The sequence below is a fragment of the Chlorocebus sabaeus genome, chromosome 9 (assembly GCF_047675955.1).
Source record: "Chlorocebus sabaeus isolate Y175 chromosome 9, mChlSab1.0.hap1, whole genome shotgun sequence".
NCBI lineage: Eukaryota > Metazoa > Chordata > Mammalia > Primates > Cercopithecidae > Chlorocebus > Chlorocebus sabaeus.
In genome coordinates, this window is record NC_132912.1 from 98882702 (window position 1) to 98902316 (window position 19615).

At 37.9% G+C, this 19615-nt stretch overlaps 1 protein-coding gene across 16 annotated transcripts in view; it reads left to right on the top strand.

Annotated features, from left to right (window-relative positions):
- The window catches only part of ZNF518A (zinc finger protein 518A), a 123090-nt gene that overhangs the window by 18732 nt on the left and 84743 nt on the right, over window positions 1–19615 (top strand). For 3 of the 16 annotated variants that reach the window (XM_038009357.2, XM_073019216.1, XM_073019215.1), the window contains exons 4-6: window positions 8086–8158; window positions 8687–8810; window positions 8962–16405. In XM_038009357.2, the coding sequence (XP_037865285.2) occupies window positions 9088–13536 (4449 nt within the window). In that variant the 5' untranslated portion in view covers window positions 8086–8158; window positions 8687–8810; window positions 8962–9087 and the 3' untranslated portion in view covers window positions 13537–16405. Of the gene's footprint in view, window positions 1–4025; window positions 4316–6914; window positions 7098–8085; window positions 8811–8961; window positions 16406–19615 lie in introns of those variants that run through there. The other 13 variants (XM_038009369.2, XM_038009379.2, XM_073019219.1 and 10 more) reach the window with 9 other exon arrangements.

Below are 19615 nucleotides of genomic sequence, written 5' to 3' on the forward strand. Positions count from 1 at the left end.
ACTTTAAAAAGTTATTTTATTGATGATTTCCTTCCTCTTTTTCTTTGTACTCTCTTCCTGCCCTCCTGTTAGTCAAATGTTAGACCTCCTAGGTTGCTCCTCTAACTTCCTTACCTTGTTTCTCCTGTTTTTCATCTCCGTGTTTTGTTTTTTTCTGAGAAGTTATTTCACCTTTACCTTACAGCCCTTCCATTGCCCCTTTTTGCTTCTTTATTTTTTTCTTATTTCTTAGAGTTCTTTTTGTTCTTTTGATGTTCCCTTTTTGTGGCATCCTGTTCTTATTTCTTATATCCCTGGAAATCAGTGAATTTTTAAAAATGTATTGTCTTGGCCAGGCACGGTGGCTCACACGTGTAATCCCAGCACTTTGGGAGGCTGAGGCAGGTGGATCGCCTGAGGTTGGGAGTTCGAGACCAGCCTGACCAACATGGAGAAACCCCGTCTCTACTAAAAATACAAAATTAGCTGAGCGTGGTGGCCCATGCCTATAATCCCAGGTACTAGGGAGGCTGAGGCAGGAGAATTGCTTGAACCTGGGAGGCAGAGGTTGCAGTGAGCCAAGATCGTGCCATTGCACTGCAGCCTGGGCAACAAGAGTGAAACTCCGTCTTAAAAAAAAAAAAATTGTCTTAATACGTAGTCTCAGTTTCTAACAAATTACTTTTTTTAATTTATTTGGTCTGGATCTTGAGTTCATATTAGAGGGTTTTCTCAGATATCCGGTAATCCTTGGCTGTCTGCTTGTGTCTCAGAAGCTCCTGGAAAGCCCAGTCTGAACCCATAGAAGGGTTTGTAACACAAAGTTTTGCCCTCCCACTGTGGGGAGCTCTTTGGACTGGGCCAGGCACCAGAATCTGGCCCAGTGCTTCTCCAACTGGTGAAGCTCTAGGATTTTTTTTCCTTTTTTTTCTTTTTGAGACGGTGCTCAGTCTCAGCTCACTGCAAGCTCCGCCTCCCGGGTTCACACCATTCTCCTGCCTCAGTCTCCCAAGTAGCTAGGACTACAGGAGCCCACCACCACGCCTGGCTAATTTTTTGTATTTTTGGTAGAGATGGAGTTTCACCGTGGTAGCCAGGATGATCTCAATCTCCTGACCTTGTGATCTGTCTGTCTTGGCCTCCCAAAGTGCTGGGATTACAGGCATGAGCCACCGCGCCTGGCCTGATTTTTTTTTCCCCCTTTTACCTCTCAGTCTATTACAGTTGATAATTTTAAAGCATAATAAAAATAAATTGCCAGAATAATGAAATTTTAAAAACGAAGACATATAAAACACAAATATGTATTTTTATTATTAGATTTAACAGATAATAACCCTAACTCTGAAAATTTCTGTAATAGTTTATAAATGTTTATTTTCGGTTTCGGTACTTACCTTGTCATGGACTGGTGACAGATGGCTTATGGACCATCAGCAGACCATAGTTTAAGGAGCATTGTTGTCACCTAGGAGCCAACCTAGAAGCAGAAAAAAAAAAAGGGATATGAGGTGAGGGTTTGTGTCTCATGTATGTGGTGATTTAATCCTCTTGGTTTTGGTGTAGTACCTACTCTCTCACCTGTGCCTGGTCTCCCCGAAAACAAAGATTCTGTTTTACCCACTGTAGAGAGTAAGCCTCCAGACTTCTGTAGTGGGGAAACAGCAGTAACCGATAGCTTGATAGAGTGAGGAAGAGAATCTTAGCATCTAACTAAAAGTCAACCTGCTTTCTCCAAATTTCTGTTTTAGCTTCCCCCTCACTCCTTCCTCTCATTTCGGAGTTGTTTGGTGCTGCCAGTTCTTAGGCCTCGTAAAGATTCAGAATGTAAAATGTGTTAGTTGCTAGCTTTCTCAACTGTCTGCAAGGTCATTTATGTGCTTTTCAGTATCCAAAATTTTGTTGCTGTTGTTTCCTCTTCTGTTTTCTGTTGTGAATTTTGCTGTAAGCGATTCTAAATATTTGTTGTCGCAAGTGTTCTTTTTCTCCATCCAGTCTTTTCTGCTTTCTTAACTATATTAATCACAATGTTTATATTCATTTCTGTGTTGTAGGTTATATTGTTTACAGATATTTGTTCTATATTACTTTTTTTGAGTTCTTTGTGATTTAAATTTGAATTTGCTGAAGTATTTACTCAAAACTTTTTTCCTTAAGGAGTACATATGTAGTATATTTTCTGAATCTTTGCATATCTAAAATTGTGCTTTTCCCTCACATATGGGAACTTTTCTGGATGTGAAATTAATCTTGGGTTACCTCAGAACTCTGTATAAATACTATTCCATTTTCTTCTCGAGTTTAGAGTTGTGAATGAAATGTCTGATTAATATTGGTGTTTGGGCTGGGTGTGGCGGCTCACACCTGTGATCCCAGCACCTTGGGAGGCCAAGGCAAGTGGATCACGAGGTCAGGAGATCGAGACCATCCTGGCTAACACGGTGAAACCCCATCTCTACTAAAAATACAAAAAAAAATTAGCCGGGCGTGGTGGTGGGTGTCTGTAGTCCCAGCTATTTGGGAGGCTGAGGCAGGGGAATGGCGTGAACCTGGGAGGCGGAGCTTGCAGTGAGCCGAGACTGTGCCACTGCGCTCCAGCCTGGGCCACAGAGCAAGGCTCAGTCTCAAGAAAGTAAAAATAAAAAAATAAAAAAATTGATATCTGATTAAAGGTGGTGTTGCTGATGAAAAATCCCTTTTTTTTTAAGGTAACTATCACCACCTTTTTGGATAGCATTTCATTTTTATCTTTTAAGCTAAAAATTTTTACAAGAATAAGTTGTAGATACTGAGCTTTATATTCTCCTTCTACCTTGTAATCTTGCCTGGTTATTTGGAGAGCCTTTGATTTTAAAAATTTAGGTCTTATTGAAAACAAACAAAAACCTAGGTACAATTTTTTCTCATTTTCAAAATCATTATTGCTCCCGCATCTACTTCATTCTCTCTTATATGACAGTCAATATGCTCTTTTTTATTTTATTTTATTTTTTTTTGAGACGGAGTCTCGCTCTGTCGCCCAGACTGGAGTGCGGTGGCCGGATCTCAGCTCACTACAAGCTCCGCCTCCCGGGTTTATGCCATTCTCCTACCTCAGCCTCCCAAGTGGCTGGGACTACAGGCGCCCGCCACCTCCCCCGGCTAGTTTTTTGTATTTTTTTTAGTAGAGACGGGGTTTCACCAGGTTAGCCAGGATGGTCTTGATCTCCTGACCTCGTGATCCGCCCGTCTTGGCCTCCCAAAATGCTTGGGATTACAGGCTTGAGCCACCGCGCCCGGCCCTCAATATGCTTTTTTTCAATATGCTAGTTATTACCTGATTTTTTTTTAAGTTTTCTCTTTTTTTTTTAATTGCAGTAACTTTCTTTTTGTTTTTTGTTTTTGTTTTTGTTTTGTGACAGAGTCTCATTCTGTCACCCAGCTTGGAGTGCAGTGGCATGATCTCGGCTCACTGCAGTCTCCACCACTACCTCCTAGGTTCAAGTGATTCTTGAGCCTCAGCCTCCTGAGAAGCTGGGAGTACAGGCACCCATCACCATGCCTGACTATTTTTGTGTTTTTAGTAGAAATAGGATTTCACCATGTTGGCCAGGCTGGTCTCAAACTCCTGACCTCAGGTGATGTGCCCTCCTCGGCCTCCCGAAGTGTTGGGATTACAGGCGTGAGCCACTTACTCCCGGCCTCACTGCAGTAACTTTCATTATGGTCACAGCTGGGTGGGAGAACAGGGGAGAGGTTTCTCAGAGGGTTCAGATTATTTTCTCTTTTTAGAGCTGCTGTATCCAGTGATGTTTCTGCCTACTTATCTTTTTTTGTTGGCATTGGTGGTTAAGATGAATTCCTAGAGAATACACCAAGATTTTCTCAGTGTTTTTGTTAGAAGAAGGGGAAGTTGAGATTTAACCTCATTTATTTTTCTGACAGTGTAGAGATAATTCAGTTATGTGGCGAAAGGACAGGGCTCTTGAGCAGAGGAAGATAGCAATGGGTGTAGGAAGATTCATCTTTGTTCAGAAATAATGTCCTCTTTGCATCTCTCCTGACAGTTGGTGCTAACAATCCCCTACTCTGGACTCTGGACCTAGCTTGAAGTTCTGGATTAATTTCCTTCTTCCTTGTACCTCAGCCTGAGCCTTCTGTCACCCAAAGGGCTCCAGCTTTTTTTCACTCAGGCCTCACTTTATCTTCCAAGGTATGTTTAGGGGTAGGAGTAGTCAGAATGGACCTAGCTTGAAGTTCTGGATTAATTTCCTTCTTCCTTGTACCTCAGCCTGAGCCTTCTGTCACCCAAAGGGCTCCAGCTTTTTTTCACTCAGGCCTCACTTTATCTTCCAAGGTATGTTTAGGGGTAGGAGTAGTCAGAATTACGTTTCTCACTTCCTTACTTGGGGCATAATGGGCAGATCCTCATTAAATATTGATGGGATGAATGTTCCTAGTGAACTCCCTCTTTAAAAATGGTGGTTGGCAGTGGGTCGGCGTTTGTTTTTACTCCCCTCTCACCAGACCATTTCCTGTCAGACACCTTGCTGTATGTATATGGAATGTTTTTCTAGTTCCTAGCCATTTTGTAGGAGTTTTTAAGTTATATTGTTTGGTTGTTTCCGTAGGCAGTTAGGAGGAGGAGGAAGTCAGACGTTTTCAGTTGCCATGTTCTTATAGGAAACTACAGATTATTTTAATACTTTTACAAAGTTGTATTATTTCAAGACCTATTGAGATGTTGGTCAAGTCTTATGCTGTAATAATACATATACAGAAGGCAGTAGTTTAAATAGCACATTTAAAACCAGTAATCTGGGCTGGACGTCGTGGCACACACCTATAATCTCAGTACTTTGGGAGGCCAAGGCGAGTGGATCACTTGAGCTCAGAAGTTCAAGACCAGCCTGGGCAACATGCCAAAGCCTCATCTATGCAGAAAAATATAAAAATTAGCGTACTGTGATGGTATATACCTATAGTCCCTGTTACCTGGGAGGCTGAGGTGGGAGGATTACTTGAGACCGGGAGATTGAGGCTGCCGTGAGCTGAGATCATGCCACTGCACTCCAGCCTAGGCGACAGTGAGACACTGTCTCTAAATAAATAAATAAATAAATAAATAAATAAATAAAACCAGCAATCTTTGTTGTTGGGTAGAGATTGGACTGTGGTAAAAAGAACATTAGCTCATAGGTTGGAGGATTACAATTGTAATAAAAGTTTTCTTTTTTTATGTTGAGATGTTCGCAACATGCCAACATGTTTTGTCCATATGTGGCAACCTCTGTATAAATTGCTGTCAGATATCAGGTTTGTGTATTAGTCAGAGTTCTCCAGAGACACAGAACCAATAAGATACATACACATCATACCTTGTTTAACGATGGGAATAAGTTCTGAGAAATGAGTCATGAGGTTATTTTGTCACTGTGTGAATATCAGAGTGTACTTACAAAAACCTAGATGGTGAACCTGTTACACACTTAGGCTATGTGATATAGCCTATTGCTTCTAGGCTACCTGTATAGCATGTTACTGTACTGAATAGTGTATGCAAATGTAACACAATGATGAGTATTTGTGTATCTAAATGTAGAAAAGATGCAGCAAAATTACAATATTACAGTATTACAATCTCTTGAGACCACGTTTGTTTATTTGGTTCATTGTTGACTAAAACATAATTATGCAACATGGACTGTATATAGATTGATGGATATATAAATACATGATAGGGGATTTATTAAGGGAATTGACTCATGTGGTTAGGGAGGCTGAGAAGTCCTGTAACAGGTTATCTGCAAACTAGAGACCCTGGGATGCTGGTAGTGTGATTCAGTCCAAGTCCAAACGCCTCAGAACCAGGGAAGCCGATGGTCCAATTCTCAGTCTGAGGCTAAAGGCCTAACCAAAGCAGGGCTGCTGGTCTGAGTCCTGGAGTCCTAAGGCTAGAGAGCCTGGAGTTCTGATGTCCAAGGGCAGGAGGAAGAGAGTGTCCTTGCTCCAAGAGAGAGGCAGGGGAAATCCTTTTCTCTCCTTTTTTGTTCTGCCAAGGCCCCTGGCCGATTGGATGGTGCCACCCACACTGAAGCAAATCTGCCACACTCAATCTACCGACTCACATCCTGGTCTCTGGAAACACCCTCACAGACAAACCCAGAAGTAATGTTTTATCGGTTTTCTAGGTGTTCCTTAATCCAGTCAAGTTGATACCTAAAATTAACCATCACAGATTGCTTCTCCATGCAACAAGTTGAACATAATTGAAGACATATAATAGACTCTCTAGAGAAACTTAAAATTTGAGGGCAAATAACAAACCCCAAACTAGCTAAAATACACAAACTCCTCTAGTGCTATATTGTATATGCCATTAAATACGAAGAAGATTGACATTCAACTTTATTTAACAGTTACCAAGCTTAAGTAAGAGCTAAGTGGATTTCCTAATAAGATGGTCTCTTTTATCCTTATTGTTATGCCATTTTTTTGACTTACAAAAATGTTCCCAGTGAAACTTTTGAACCTCTTGTATTTGAAGTTGAAACCAGTGAAAACACATGAAAACTCGAGTAGTACAGAAGAGGTGTCAAATGTGAAATAGGACATAAGCAGTGTAAATACTGAGTTTCCATCTGCTAGGCATCTAAAATTTTTTGATACTCAAACAGAAAAAGTGTGTATTACATTTTAATAATCCTATTCTCAAGGTCTAAGTGAGACATTATTAGAGAAGGAAGCCAAAGCTGTCTGTTATGTTTTATTTCACAACCATTTTGACTCCTGAGTTACATATTAGAGTGTCTTACAAGATTAGACACTTTGATTTCCTACCTCTACATATATTCCATTTCCCCACTCTTGCCCTAGTCCCTGAAGGAGAACTGAACACGTGATTTAGTAATACTATTTTCTTTTTAATAAACTCATATAATTCTTTCTACACCCAGCCTGGGCAACATGGTGAAACCTCATCTCTACAAAAAATGCAGAACATTAGTTGGGTATGGTGGCGCATGCCTGTAATCCCTGCTGCACGTCGGGAGGCTGAGGTGGGAGGATCACCTGAGCCTGGGAGGTCAAGCCTGCAGTGAGCCGTGATGGTGCCACTGCACTGCAGCCTGAGTGACAGAGTGAGCCCCTGTCATCAATTTTTTCTTTCTCTTTCTCTCTCTCTCTCTTTCTTCCTTTCCTTTCCTTCTTTCCTTCCTTTCTTTCTCCTCCCTCCCTCCTTCCTTCCTTTCTTTTCTTTCTTTTTTTCTTCCTTCCTTTCTTCTTTCTTTTCTTTTTTTTCTTTTCTTTTCTCTTAACAAAGCAGTGAGTTAAAACCTGACTGTTGGGTTGTAGAGCCCTTCTCTTATTGGTAATTAGTGTCTAGTTCATTCTCCTAGAAAGGCAAGTGCTCTGCTTTGCTAGTCATTCTGAAATCATCTGTAAGCCCCATCTTTGTTTAAGAATAGCAGTCAGATAATTCTTCTCAGCGTTTTCTCCTGGTTTCCTGACAGTTCCAGTTACTTTTTCAGCTTTTCTTGTTTTAGGGCCCTAAAAACCCTTCATAAGGCCTTCATCTTGTATTAAACATCCCATTCTAGATTCACATTTTACTGTATTAGTCATGGCATGTAAAACAATTCAATAATTGGTATCCTTCTGATTAATTTATTGTAGATCTCTTAATATGTAAGTAATTCAACTTTTAATCATTCCCTCAGTAAAGAATTTCTAAAACACTAAAGTTCATAGGTATTTAGATTAATTGAAGTTTAAAGCTGAGATCTTTGGATAGACATTTATGGATGGGAAGCTTAATGTGATTTATACTATATTTTGTTTAGCTTATCTGATTTTGTCTATTCATATATGTAGAGCACAAAATTAAAAACATGTAATTTTTCTAATAATGCAATTTGACATTTTAATGACTGAACTTTCAGTATTTAGATTCCTGTCTCAACAATATATTGTTATGTCCCATACATGATAATCACATAGAGTAATAGTGGTAGCTATGATTTATATAGCACTTTTAAGGATATTTTTACATATATTTTCTCATTTTATATTCACAACAACATTGTGAAGGACATAGGGGAAGTACTAATTTTTTCCCCCATTTTACAGATGAAGGAACTAAGACACAGAGGTTGAGACTTGTCTAAAGTAACATGACCAGTAAGTGCTTGAATTAATGCAGGTAGGTAGTGATGGGTATGTTCTAATCTGCCAAGGGCTTTTCCTTGCTGTCATCTGGCTAGAGTTGTAGGGATATAAATCCACATAGCAAAATGGTAGGGAACCAGAAAGGTAGTAAGTAGATGAACTTTAGGACTACACCAGGAAAATGGTGCTACTGTTCTTTTAAATTTCTTCCTTTTTGTTCTTTTTGTTTGTTTGTTTGCTAACCTGTTAGTAATGATAAGCAGATACTGTCTTTGGTTGTTTCTGTTAGATGAATGAAGCTTCTGTTTTAACTGTAGATTATCTCTGAGGAGCTAAGGAAGTAGAAAATCTGGAAAGAAGTCTGTTGGGATTCTCACAGGGAATAGCTATTAGATCAACTAAGCAAATGAAAAAGTTAATAGTATATGGATAAACCACATGTGTGTAATTGGAACTTTTTAGGATTCTGAGATTTTTAAAGTCTTGTTTAAAAACTGTGTTATCACCTTAATATAAAAGTCTTAGTGCTTGAGCATACTTATCCAACTGTGGTTTTCTTTAGATGAGGAAACTGAGGTCCAGAGAAGTTGAAGCTTTCCCAAGGTCACACAGCAGAGCTGGAACTAGAGCTTGCATTTCCTGACTTCCAGATTAGTGTTATTTTTACTTCAAACTATTACTTCTTGGTAAGCTGTTCTTAAAATACTTAACAAGTCTTTTGTATATTTAATTTGTGTTTTTGATTAACATTCCTACTTTGTGCCAAAATGAACTTACAGATACGAAATTTACTGTTATTTTTTGTGATGAGAGTTTCAATTCTTTGTTTAATTTTAGGTGAGTTATTGTGGGAAAAATCCTGTATTTTGAAGATGTCTCTACACAGTATCGTTTCCTGTTTAAATTACAGATAACTTCAAGAGTTTTCAGAAAAAAAGAAATTGGGACTTTTTTGGTTAAATCATGCCATCTGAACAGAAAGAGTTATTTTGTGATGAAAAACAAACAACTTTAAAAAAAGATTATGATGTGAAAAATGAGATAGTTGATAGATCAGTACTTAAGCCAAAAATTTCAGAAAGTATTCATTATGAACTAAAAAATGTGAAAATTCATTTGCCAAAAATAAATATTCCAAATGAAGTCCTATTGAAACATGAAGTTGACAAATACAGAAAATTATTTCAGAGTAAACAGCAAACTGCAAGAAAATCTATCAGTATAAAGACTGTAAGCTGTGTAGAGGAGTGTACATTGCTTCATAAGTCTGAGAGAGCTGAAGAAGAGGGTATAAAAATGTCTGCAAAAATACTCAATTTCAGCTGTTTAAAATGCCGAGACAACACTCGATACAGCCCAAATGATTTGCAGAAACACTTTCAAATGTGGCACCATGGCGAATTACCTTCATATCCTTGTGAAATGTGTAGCTTTTCAGCAAATGACTTTCAGGTATTTAAACAACACAGACGAACCCATAGAAGCACTTTAGTAAAATGTGACATTTGTAACAATGAGAGTGTATATACTTTACTGAACTTGACAAAGCATTTCACATCCACACATTGTGTTAATGGTAATTTTCAATGTGAAAAGTGTAAGTTCTCCACCCAGGATGTTGGCACATTTGTTCAGCACATTCATAGACATAACGAAATTCATTATAAGTGTGGTAAATGTCATCATGTATGTTTTACCAAAGGAGAGCTTCAGAAGCACCTTCATATTCATTCTGGTACTTTTCCCTTCACTTGTCAATATTGTAGCTATGGTGCCACCAAGAGAGAACACCTTGTAAGACATGTTATAACTTTGCACAAAGAACATTTATATGCAAAAGAAAAACTGGAAAAAGACAAATATGAAAAAAGAATGGCAAAGACTTCAGCAGGACTTAAGCTAATACTGAAAAGATATAAAATAGGTGCATCAAGGAAGACATTCTGGAAACGTAAGAAAATTAACAGTGGAAGTGATAGAATTATAGAAAAGAACACGCAAGTGCTTCAGAAAATGAACAAAACACAGACTAAATCTGAAGACCAGAGCCATGTTGTTCAAGAGCATTTAAGTGAAGAAAAGGATGAAGGACTACACTGTGAGAATAATGATAAAGCCCCTGAATCAGAGTCAGAGAAGCCAACTCCTGTGTCCACTGGGCAAGGTAATAGAGCTGAAGAGGGACCAAATGCTAGTTCAGGTTTCATGAAGACTGCTGTACTAGGACCTACACTGTTAATGCTGAAAAATAATAAAATAACAGTTCCCCCTAACTATAGTGCTAAGTTTATGGGCTTCAAGATGATGGATGGAAAACAGCATATTGTATTAAAATTGGTGCCTATCAAACAAAATATATGTTCACCAGACTCACACTCAGGTGCTGCAAAGGACAGTACTGCTAATTTGCAGCCCCAGACTTTGGACACTAATGGATTTTTGACAGGAGTAACAACTGAGTTAAATGATACAGTTTATATGAAAGCAGCTACTCCATTTTCGTGTTCATCTTCTATACTTTCAGGGAAAGCAAGTTCAGAAAAGGAAATGACTTTGATATCTCAAAGGAATAATAAGCTTCAAACAATGGATAATGAGAAGAGTGTATCTTCTTTGTCAGCAACGTCAGAATTGGTTACATCATCAGTGAATTTGACCACAAAGTTTGAAACGAGAGATAATGTTGACTTCTGGGGAAATAATCTCACTCAGAGTCACCCCGAGGTATTAGGTACCACCATTAAAAGTCCAGATAAAGTCAACTGTGTTGCCAAACCAAATGCATACAGCAGTGGAGATATGCATAATTATTGCATTAATTATGTCAACTCTGAGCTACCTGTTGAGTCCTCCAACCAAGGATCATTACCTTTTCATAATTACTCAAAAGTGAATAATTCTAATAAACGTCGTAGGTTTTCAGGAACAGCAGTGTATGAAAACCCTCAAAGAGAATGTTCATCCAGCAAAACAGTTGTCCAACAACCAATTAGTGAATCATTTTTATCACTAGTGAGGCAGGAGACCTCAAAACCAGATAGCCTGTTAGCATCTATTAGCCTTTTAAATGATAAAGATGGAACTTTAAAAGCAAAATCTGAAATTGAAGAACAGTATGTTTTAGCAAAAGGACAAAACATTGATGGACAAAACCTGTACATTAATGAAAATCAAAATTTAGAGTGTGCGACTGAAAAATCTAAATGGGATGGCTTTTCTAATGTGGATTCACCTATGATGCCTAGAATCACATCTGTTTTCTCTCTCCAGAGCCAACAGGCATCAGAATTTCTGCCACCTGAAGTAAACCAATTGCTTCAGGATGTATTGAAAATAAAACCTGATGTAAAACAAGACTCTAGTAACACTCCAAATAAAGGCCTACCACTTCATTGTGACCAGTCATTTCAAAAACATGAGGGAGAAAGCAAAATTGTTGAATCTTCGAAAGATTTCAAAGTGCAAGGCATCTTCCCAGTTCCACCTGGCAGCATGGGTATTAATGTGCCTACAAATGATTTGAATTTGAAATTTGGAAAAGAAAAACAAGTGCCATCAATGCCACAAGATGTGAGAGATTCAGAGAAGATGCCTAGAATTTCAGGGTTTGGCACATTACTTAAGACTCAGTCAGATGCAATAATAACACAGCAGCTTGTAAAAGACAAACTACGAGCCACCACACAAAATTTAGGTTCTTTTTATATGCAGAGTCCACTTTTAAATTCAGAACAAAAAAAAACTATAATTGTTCAGACTTCGAAAGGATTTTTAATACCACTGAACATTACTAACAAGCCTGGGCTACCGGTTATTCCCGGAAATGCACTTCCATTGGTTAATTCACAAGGTATCCCTGCTTCTCTTGTTGTCAACAAGAAACCTGGGATGATTTTAACACTTAATAATGGGAAACTTGAAGGTGTTTCCGCTGTCAAAACCGAGGGTGCCCAAGCTCATGGAACTATGACTAAGGAGCCTTGCAAAACACCTATTTTGAAGGTAGAACCAAACAATAATTGTCTTACACCTGGACTTTGTTCCAGCATTGGCAGTTGTTTGAGCATAAAAAGTAGCTCAGAAAATACTTTGCCATTAAAAGGCCCTTACGTTTTGAAACCAACAAGTTCTGTGAAAGCTGTTCTTATTCCTAACATGCTATCCGAGCAACAGAGCACTAAGTTGAATATCTCTGATTCAGTAAAACAGCAGAATGAGATTTTTCCCAAACCACCTCTTTATACCTTCTTGCCTGATGGCAAACAAGCTGTTTTTTTAAAGTGTGTGATGCCAAATAAAACTGAGCTGCTTAAGCCCAAATTAGTCCAAAATAGTACTTATCAAAATATACAGCCAAAGAAACCTGAAGGAACACCACAAAGAATATTGCTGAAAATTTTTAACCCTGTTTTAAATGTGACTGCTGCTAATAATCTGTCAGTAAGCAACTCTGCATCCTCATTGCAAAAAGACAATGTACCATCTAATCAGATTATAGGAGGAGAGCAGAAAGAGCCAGAATCTTCTAGAGATGCCTTACCCTTCTTACTAGATGACTTAATGCCAGCAAATGAAATTGTGATAACTTCTACTGCAACATGCCCAGAATCTTCTGAGGAACCAATATGTGTCAGTGACTGTTCAGAGTCCAGAGTATTAAGGTGTAAAACAAATTGTACAGTTGAGAGGAACTTTAATAGAAAAAAGACTTCCAAAAAAATTTTTTCAAAAACAAAAACTCACGGAAGTCAAGACTCTGAAACTGCCTTTGTATCTAGAAACAGAAACTGTAAACGAAAGTGTAGGGATAGTTACCAAGAACCTCCAAGAAGAAAAGCAACATTGCATAGAAAGTGTAAAGAAAAGGCAAAACCTGAAGATGTCCGTGAAACATTTGGATTTAGCAGACCTAGGCTTTCAAAAGATTCCGTCAGAACTTTGCGGCTTTTCCCTTTTAGTTCTAAACAGCTTGTGAAATGTCCTAGGAGAAACCAACCAGTTGTAGTTTTGAATCATCCTGATGCAGATGCACCAGAAGTAGTAAGTGTAATGAAAACTATTGCTAAATTTAATGGACGTGTACTTAAGGTTTCATTGTCAAAAAGAACTATAAATGCTTTACTGAAACCAGTTTGTTATAACCCTCCTGAAACACTTTACGATGATTTTTCCAAGAGGCACAAAACATTTAAACCTGTTAGTTCCGTGAAAGAAAGATTTGTGCTAAAATTAACACTGAAAAAGACAAGCAAAAACAATTACCAGATTGTGAAGACTACCTCTGAAAATATTTTGAAGGCTAAATTTAACTGTTGGTTTTGTGGTAGAGTATTTGACAATCAGGATACTTGGGCTGGTCATGGGCAGAGACATTTAATGGAAGCCACTCGGGATTGGAACATGTTAGAATAGTTTACCATAATTACCCAGGAAAAGAAAAGTAAAATTACCTTAGAAGAAAACAATGCGTTGAATTACTGTAATGCAGACATTTTCTACTTCAGTATAGTACCTGAAATTGAACACTTAAAAAGTTGATTATCTTTCTGTGGAAGAGTAAAAATTGTGTGTATGATATTTGAAACTACTATTCCTGCACTCAGAAGTTTTGAAAGAAACTAATCACAGCACAGAAGTACCTTGATTTAATTTTTTAAACGTGTTCTTGGGAAGTTAGGGCTAAAGAAAATTTTGATAAAACAATTTTCCCACTTTAGTTCTTTAGTGACTCTTAGTAGAGGGTAATGGCTGACACCCCCATTCCCTCTCTTCTTCCACCAGCCTTATGCATCTAAGTGTAGCTCCTCTGGAGATGGAGAGCTCTTTCATCATAGAACTGAAGGAGTTTCTCACATTTGTGAAGATACTTTGAGAGAATTGGGTAAAGAAGTTAGTCTATGTCTGCTAAATATAGTTATTTTGAAGGATATTAGGCTCCTTGAAAGTACATTTAACTCACTACAGTTACACCTCATATAATGCTTGAGTTTTTGGCAAGTAAATTTGTTTTCCAGTTGAACTCTGTCACATGTTAGAGATTGGGAACACTCTCTGGTGATTTTCTTTTTCTAAATGACGATGTCAAACGTTGCAGTAGATGGGCAGCTTCAAGAGAAGAATTTAAACTTTTTGTCTCATTGAAAGTTTGGTTAAAGAACTTGAACATAGTTGTGAATTTGATTATATTCTCTGATGATCCCCTTGCACAGAACTATGCTTATCTCATTTAAGTTGTTTGTCCACCATAAACAAATGGCCATTTTTTCTTCTTGGTTCCCATCCCTTTAAAAAGAATGGAACATAGAAGCACTTCCAAGGAAGTGGCTTTTCTTGAAAGTTAAAATTTTTTACCAAAACAGTGTTCTGAAGCAAGATCATATTTTTGTCTGTATTCACTTTATTATTTGAACATGTCCAAATTAGGACAAACCATTTCAGTTAGCTGCTTCTTAGTGTGACTGACAACCCAAAACATATATACAGATTTTTGGCATTTGAAAAAGGAAGCATCAACAGTGGACCCAGAGGCAGTGCATAAAACCTTAGGATAGATTCCTAAGGGACATGCCCAACAGAGTTTTAAAATGGATGTTTTCGTGGTGACAACAGAATCAGATTTAAATTTTTCACCTTGTAAGTTTGGATCAAATTTTGTTGGATCTTTGGATGATGGAGTTCTTGTATTACAAAATTACGTGCTATATGATTTTTTGTTACATTGTTACAAGTGTTAATGACATTTTCATTGATTGATGAAAACTTCAGGGCTTCTTTTCTGTATATAACAAATTAAATCTGTACATATTTTTGTACCTTTTAGTTATGTAAATTTTGCACAGAAATTTTTGGCATAAGTTTATTTTCTTTCAGTTTAGTTCTGTGCATGCACTAATAAAACTGGTTGTTTACTTTAAAAGGAATATATAAGACTTTACCCATGTTATTTTCTTGGTTTTTATTTCAGATGTAGATTTTGTTTTTGAGGTAAATTCGTTTTTCAGGGATTGAACACTATTGTTAGCAAGTGCCTAAAAAAGATGTGAAACAGTTTACATATGTCAACTGTAACAGTAGGTCCCAAATGGGCCCATTCCCCTGATAGTTTTATTTTAAAGAAAGCCATACATAGAATGCTTCAAGCTATCTTGCTATGCACATTATACTTGTACTGTTTTGTGCAGTTTGTCTACTTTCTTAGTGAAGTATTTTTTGTATAAAATGTTACAATTGTGTTTCTTAAATTGAGCCTAAGAATGGAGTTAATTGGAAATATACAATATATATTAATAATGTATATGGTGTTTAAAGAATGGTAAGCATTGTTAATTTCTGTAATGAGCATTTTCAATTAAATTTATCCTAAGTTTGTGTTTACACAATAATTTTTTTTACTGTGCTAAAATCTAATGGACATTTTATTCCCTAACTAGGAAATACAGATTTTAAAGTGTATGTGTTTTTTCAATGCTAGTTAACTGTACAAGATAAAGTGTGGGATTTTTTTTCTTCCCAAAATCATAGATGATATATTGTTTTAAGAAAGGTAACAGATACCATAATTTTACTGTGGTTACGCTGGCAAGGTAAGCCATAGAGAGGCTTATAGTCTTCAGTGCCCTAACGGCAATAAAAATAAAATGCTCTGTTTGTTACATACATAAAATGCTCTGTTTGTTACAGAGGCATCATTTGCTGTAAATAGAGAGGAGAGAGAAGGAACTTTCCTGCTAATATTCACACTCTAAAATTACATTTCAGAATAGCCCTATCAGGAAAATAATGTCAAGATATGTACTTCTTGCCTTAAAGTTTTAACAACCATTTAAGCTTCGTGCTGCAGATATTCTAGTTGGAACTTTTTCTGATTTTGTTAACTTAGGGTTATTCTGAGGGAGGCAAACCTGCTTAGAGCTTCATTATTGCCATTGCAGAAAATCCAAAACAAAATCCTGTATCCTTTATTTTTTTGTGGCTTTTCAAAGAGGACTTTCCAAGATATATTCAGTAGTTCAAGGTCCTTATTACAATTGAAGAGTTAGTTTTAGTTTTGCAGTTGAAATTCTGGGTCAGGAATTGGTTTTATTTTTTCCAATTTGTCCATCTCCACTGAAATGCGTCTCTCACTATTTGGCATCTACTTAAAAAAATTCACTTTTCAAAGAATTTATCTTGCTAAGTATTCAGTAATACGAATTGAAATGTAATAGGTTTTTTAATGAAAAATGTTTTCATTGAGGGGCTAGCAAATTTTTTCAATAAAGGGTCAGATAAATAACTTAAACTTCGTAGGCCTTCTAGTTTCTGTCCTAACTACTCAATTCTCACAATGCAGAAACAACCATAGACAATATATAAATGAATTCGTGTGGCTATGTTTTAATAAACAATTTACAAAAAGGAAGTGGGCTGAATTTGGGCTACCAGGCATAGTTTACCAACTGTTGCTTGAATTCCCTAAGGTCTGCTTTCAGAGTGGGATTTTTATTAAAAAACACAAGCTTGATAAGTTTGGTGATGTACTCCACCTGTGTAAAAGAGCTACAAAGTGTACGAACTAAAATGTATGTGTATAAAGTTTCTAGTGTAGATGTATTTGTATAAAAATGAAGAGACTGTAAATGTAATAACAGTGGTTAGTGGGTAAAATAGGTCATTTGTGTGCTAAGAATAATGCAACTTATGAAGGGATTAAAAATGAGATAGAGCAGAAATGCTGTGAGAAATTATGTCCAGGTTCGATGGGAAAAGGACTTAGATATAGTGATTTGAAATAGCTGTTAAGAAAAAGTAATAGACATTCTTGGGATGGGAGAAAATGGAGGTGAATTAAAAACAGAATATTATGTATTAATTCCATACAACTTATCTTGATTTTTAAAAAATAAGATTCCTTTTCACCATTGACATCTACTTCCTTCCTTAACTTTCTTAACAGAGCCATTTGGGACATTCGCTCTGTTCTTTGCCTTAGCATCATCTTAGGATCCTTGCTGTCAGCATACTTACCTTGACCCATTGGGGATCTCATCCAGCAAAACTTACTGGGGGGATTTTTCAGGGTGGTGGTTGTTGCTAGTTAGCAGAGTATGGCATTAGTGGAAAATTTCCCCTATAATGGAGAGTTGAAATGGTTGAGTTTGATGTTTATTAATTTATGTATGCCTCGCTCAATAAGTGGAGAATTGAGAAGTAATTAGTATCTTGGAGGAAGTATTTCATGAAGTCATCTTTGAGGTGCTTTTTGACTAGTTTAACAAAGCTTCTGTTAATGCCTCCAAATTTAGGAATCTTTTCTGTTTAAAAAGAGAATAATTGTTACAAGAGTGGAAACTTTCAAGTAAATAGTGTGGAAAAAATATAACGTACATCAATTTTAGAAGTCATGATTTTAGGAGATGCCAAGAATGTGCTTAATTTAAATATGTATTCCTAGTGAAGACATTTCTAACGTGTTAAAATAAGAATTTTTCTATATACTTTAAAGTGCTTAAACCACAAGTGAGGGTTATGTTTTTGTGGCAGCTCTTGAAATAAATCTTTCAATTAAGGAGTGAAATGTTGCCTGCTATCATCAGTTACATGATAAGCTATTGCTAATGTCAAAGAATAGGAAAGCAAAATGAAAAATTTGGGAGAGAGACCAACATAATTGTAGATGACATGCTTTTAGTATCTTGAAAGTTTAAAGGAGTACACTGAAAATTAGTTACCGTTCCTGAACAATTAACAGTAATCAACTGGGAAACAATAAAAGAAGACCCATTTATTTGTTTTTTGAGCTGGAGTCTCACTCTTGCCCAGGCTGGAGTGCAGTGGCGCAGTCTTGGCTCACTGCAGACTCTGCCTCTCAGGTTCAAGTGCTGCTCCTGTAGCTGGGATTACAGGTGCCGACGACGATGCCCAGCTGATTTTCGTATTTTTAGCAGAGATGGGGTTTCACCATGTTGGCTAGGCTGGTGTCGAACTCCTGACCTCAAGTGATCCACCTGACTTGGCCTCCCAAAGTGCTGGGATTATAGGCGTGAGCCACCACACCCAGCCGATAAGACCTGTGTATAATAAGAGGCACAAAATAATACGAGCCTGCCAAAAAACAACAGCAAGCAAAAAACAAAAAAAACCAAACAAAAACCAGACACCAAACCAAACCTGTAAGATGTAACTGGGAGATACATAGTATTTCTGAGTGGAAGACTAAATATACCCACTTGGCAGATTACATTTTTACAGCTTTGTCCCCCACCCCTACCCCTATTCCCCTCTTCCTCCAACAGAACTGTTCTACAGGGAGGATTGTGGTTTGGGCATTCATTGAGGAGCTGATTTCCCATTCTCTCCAACTGTTCCATAGTGTAAAGGTACAGAGGTTCTGTTCAGTGGAGGGTTGGAGTGAGCTTCAAAAACTGACTACACACCATTATAAGAGGCCTGAATTAGGGTTTTTCAGAGATACAGAACCAATGTAAGAAGTCTTGTCTTGAGGGAATTGGGTTATGTAATTATGGAGGCTGAGAAGTCCCACACTAGGCTGTCTGCTAGCTAGAGACCTAGTGATGGTGGTAGCATGACTCAGTCCAAGTCCAGAAGCTTCAGAACCAGGAAAACTGATGGCTTAACTCTCAGACTGAGGTAGAAGTCCTGAGAACCAAGGGGCCATGGGTGTAAGTCCCTGAATCCAAGTGCCTGAAGGCCTGGAGTTCTGATGTCCAAGGGCATGAGAAGAAAGCTGTCTCAGCTCCTGGGGTATGCGGTTGGGGTTGAGGGGAGAAGATTCAGGGAAAGAGAATTAGCCTTTTCTCTTTTCCTTCTGTCCAGGCTTCTAGCTGTTTGGATTGTGCCTCAGTCACATTGAGGGCACATCTTCCCCATTCAGTCTGATGGCTCACATGCCAGTCTCTGAAAACACTCTCACAGACACACCCAGAAATAATGGTTTACCAGTTCTCTAGCTGTTCCTTAATCCATTCAAGTTGACACTGAAAGTTAACTCTCACAGGACCTGACTTTATTTGTAACAGACTTCAGTGTATTGTAGAAAACAGTAGAGCAGTCAGTAACAGTGGAGGTTGAGCAGTCAGTAACAGTGGAGGTTAAACAGTTGCCAGGTCATTCCAATAGATAACCAGAAGCTTCAAGAACGGATCAGGGAGGCCAGGCACCATGGCTCACGCCCGTAATCCCAGCACTTTGGGAGGCCGAGGCAGGTGGCTCACAAAGTCAGGAGATGGAGACCATCCTGGCTAACACAGTGAAACCCCATCTCGACTAAAAATACAAAAAATTAGCTGGGCGTGGCAGCGTGCACCTGCAGTCCCAGCTACTCGGGAGGCTGAGGCAGGAGGATGGCATGAACCCGGGAAGCAGAGCTTGCAGTGAGCTGAGATTGCATCACTGCACTCCAGCCTGGGCGACAGAGTGAGACTGTCTCAAAAAAAAAAAAAAAAAAAAAAAAATCAGGGAAAGAGACAACCTAGATAAAACTACAGACATC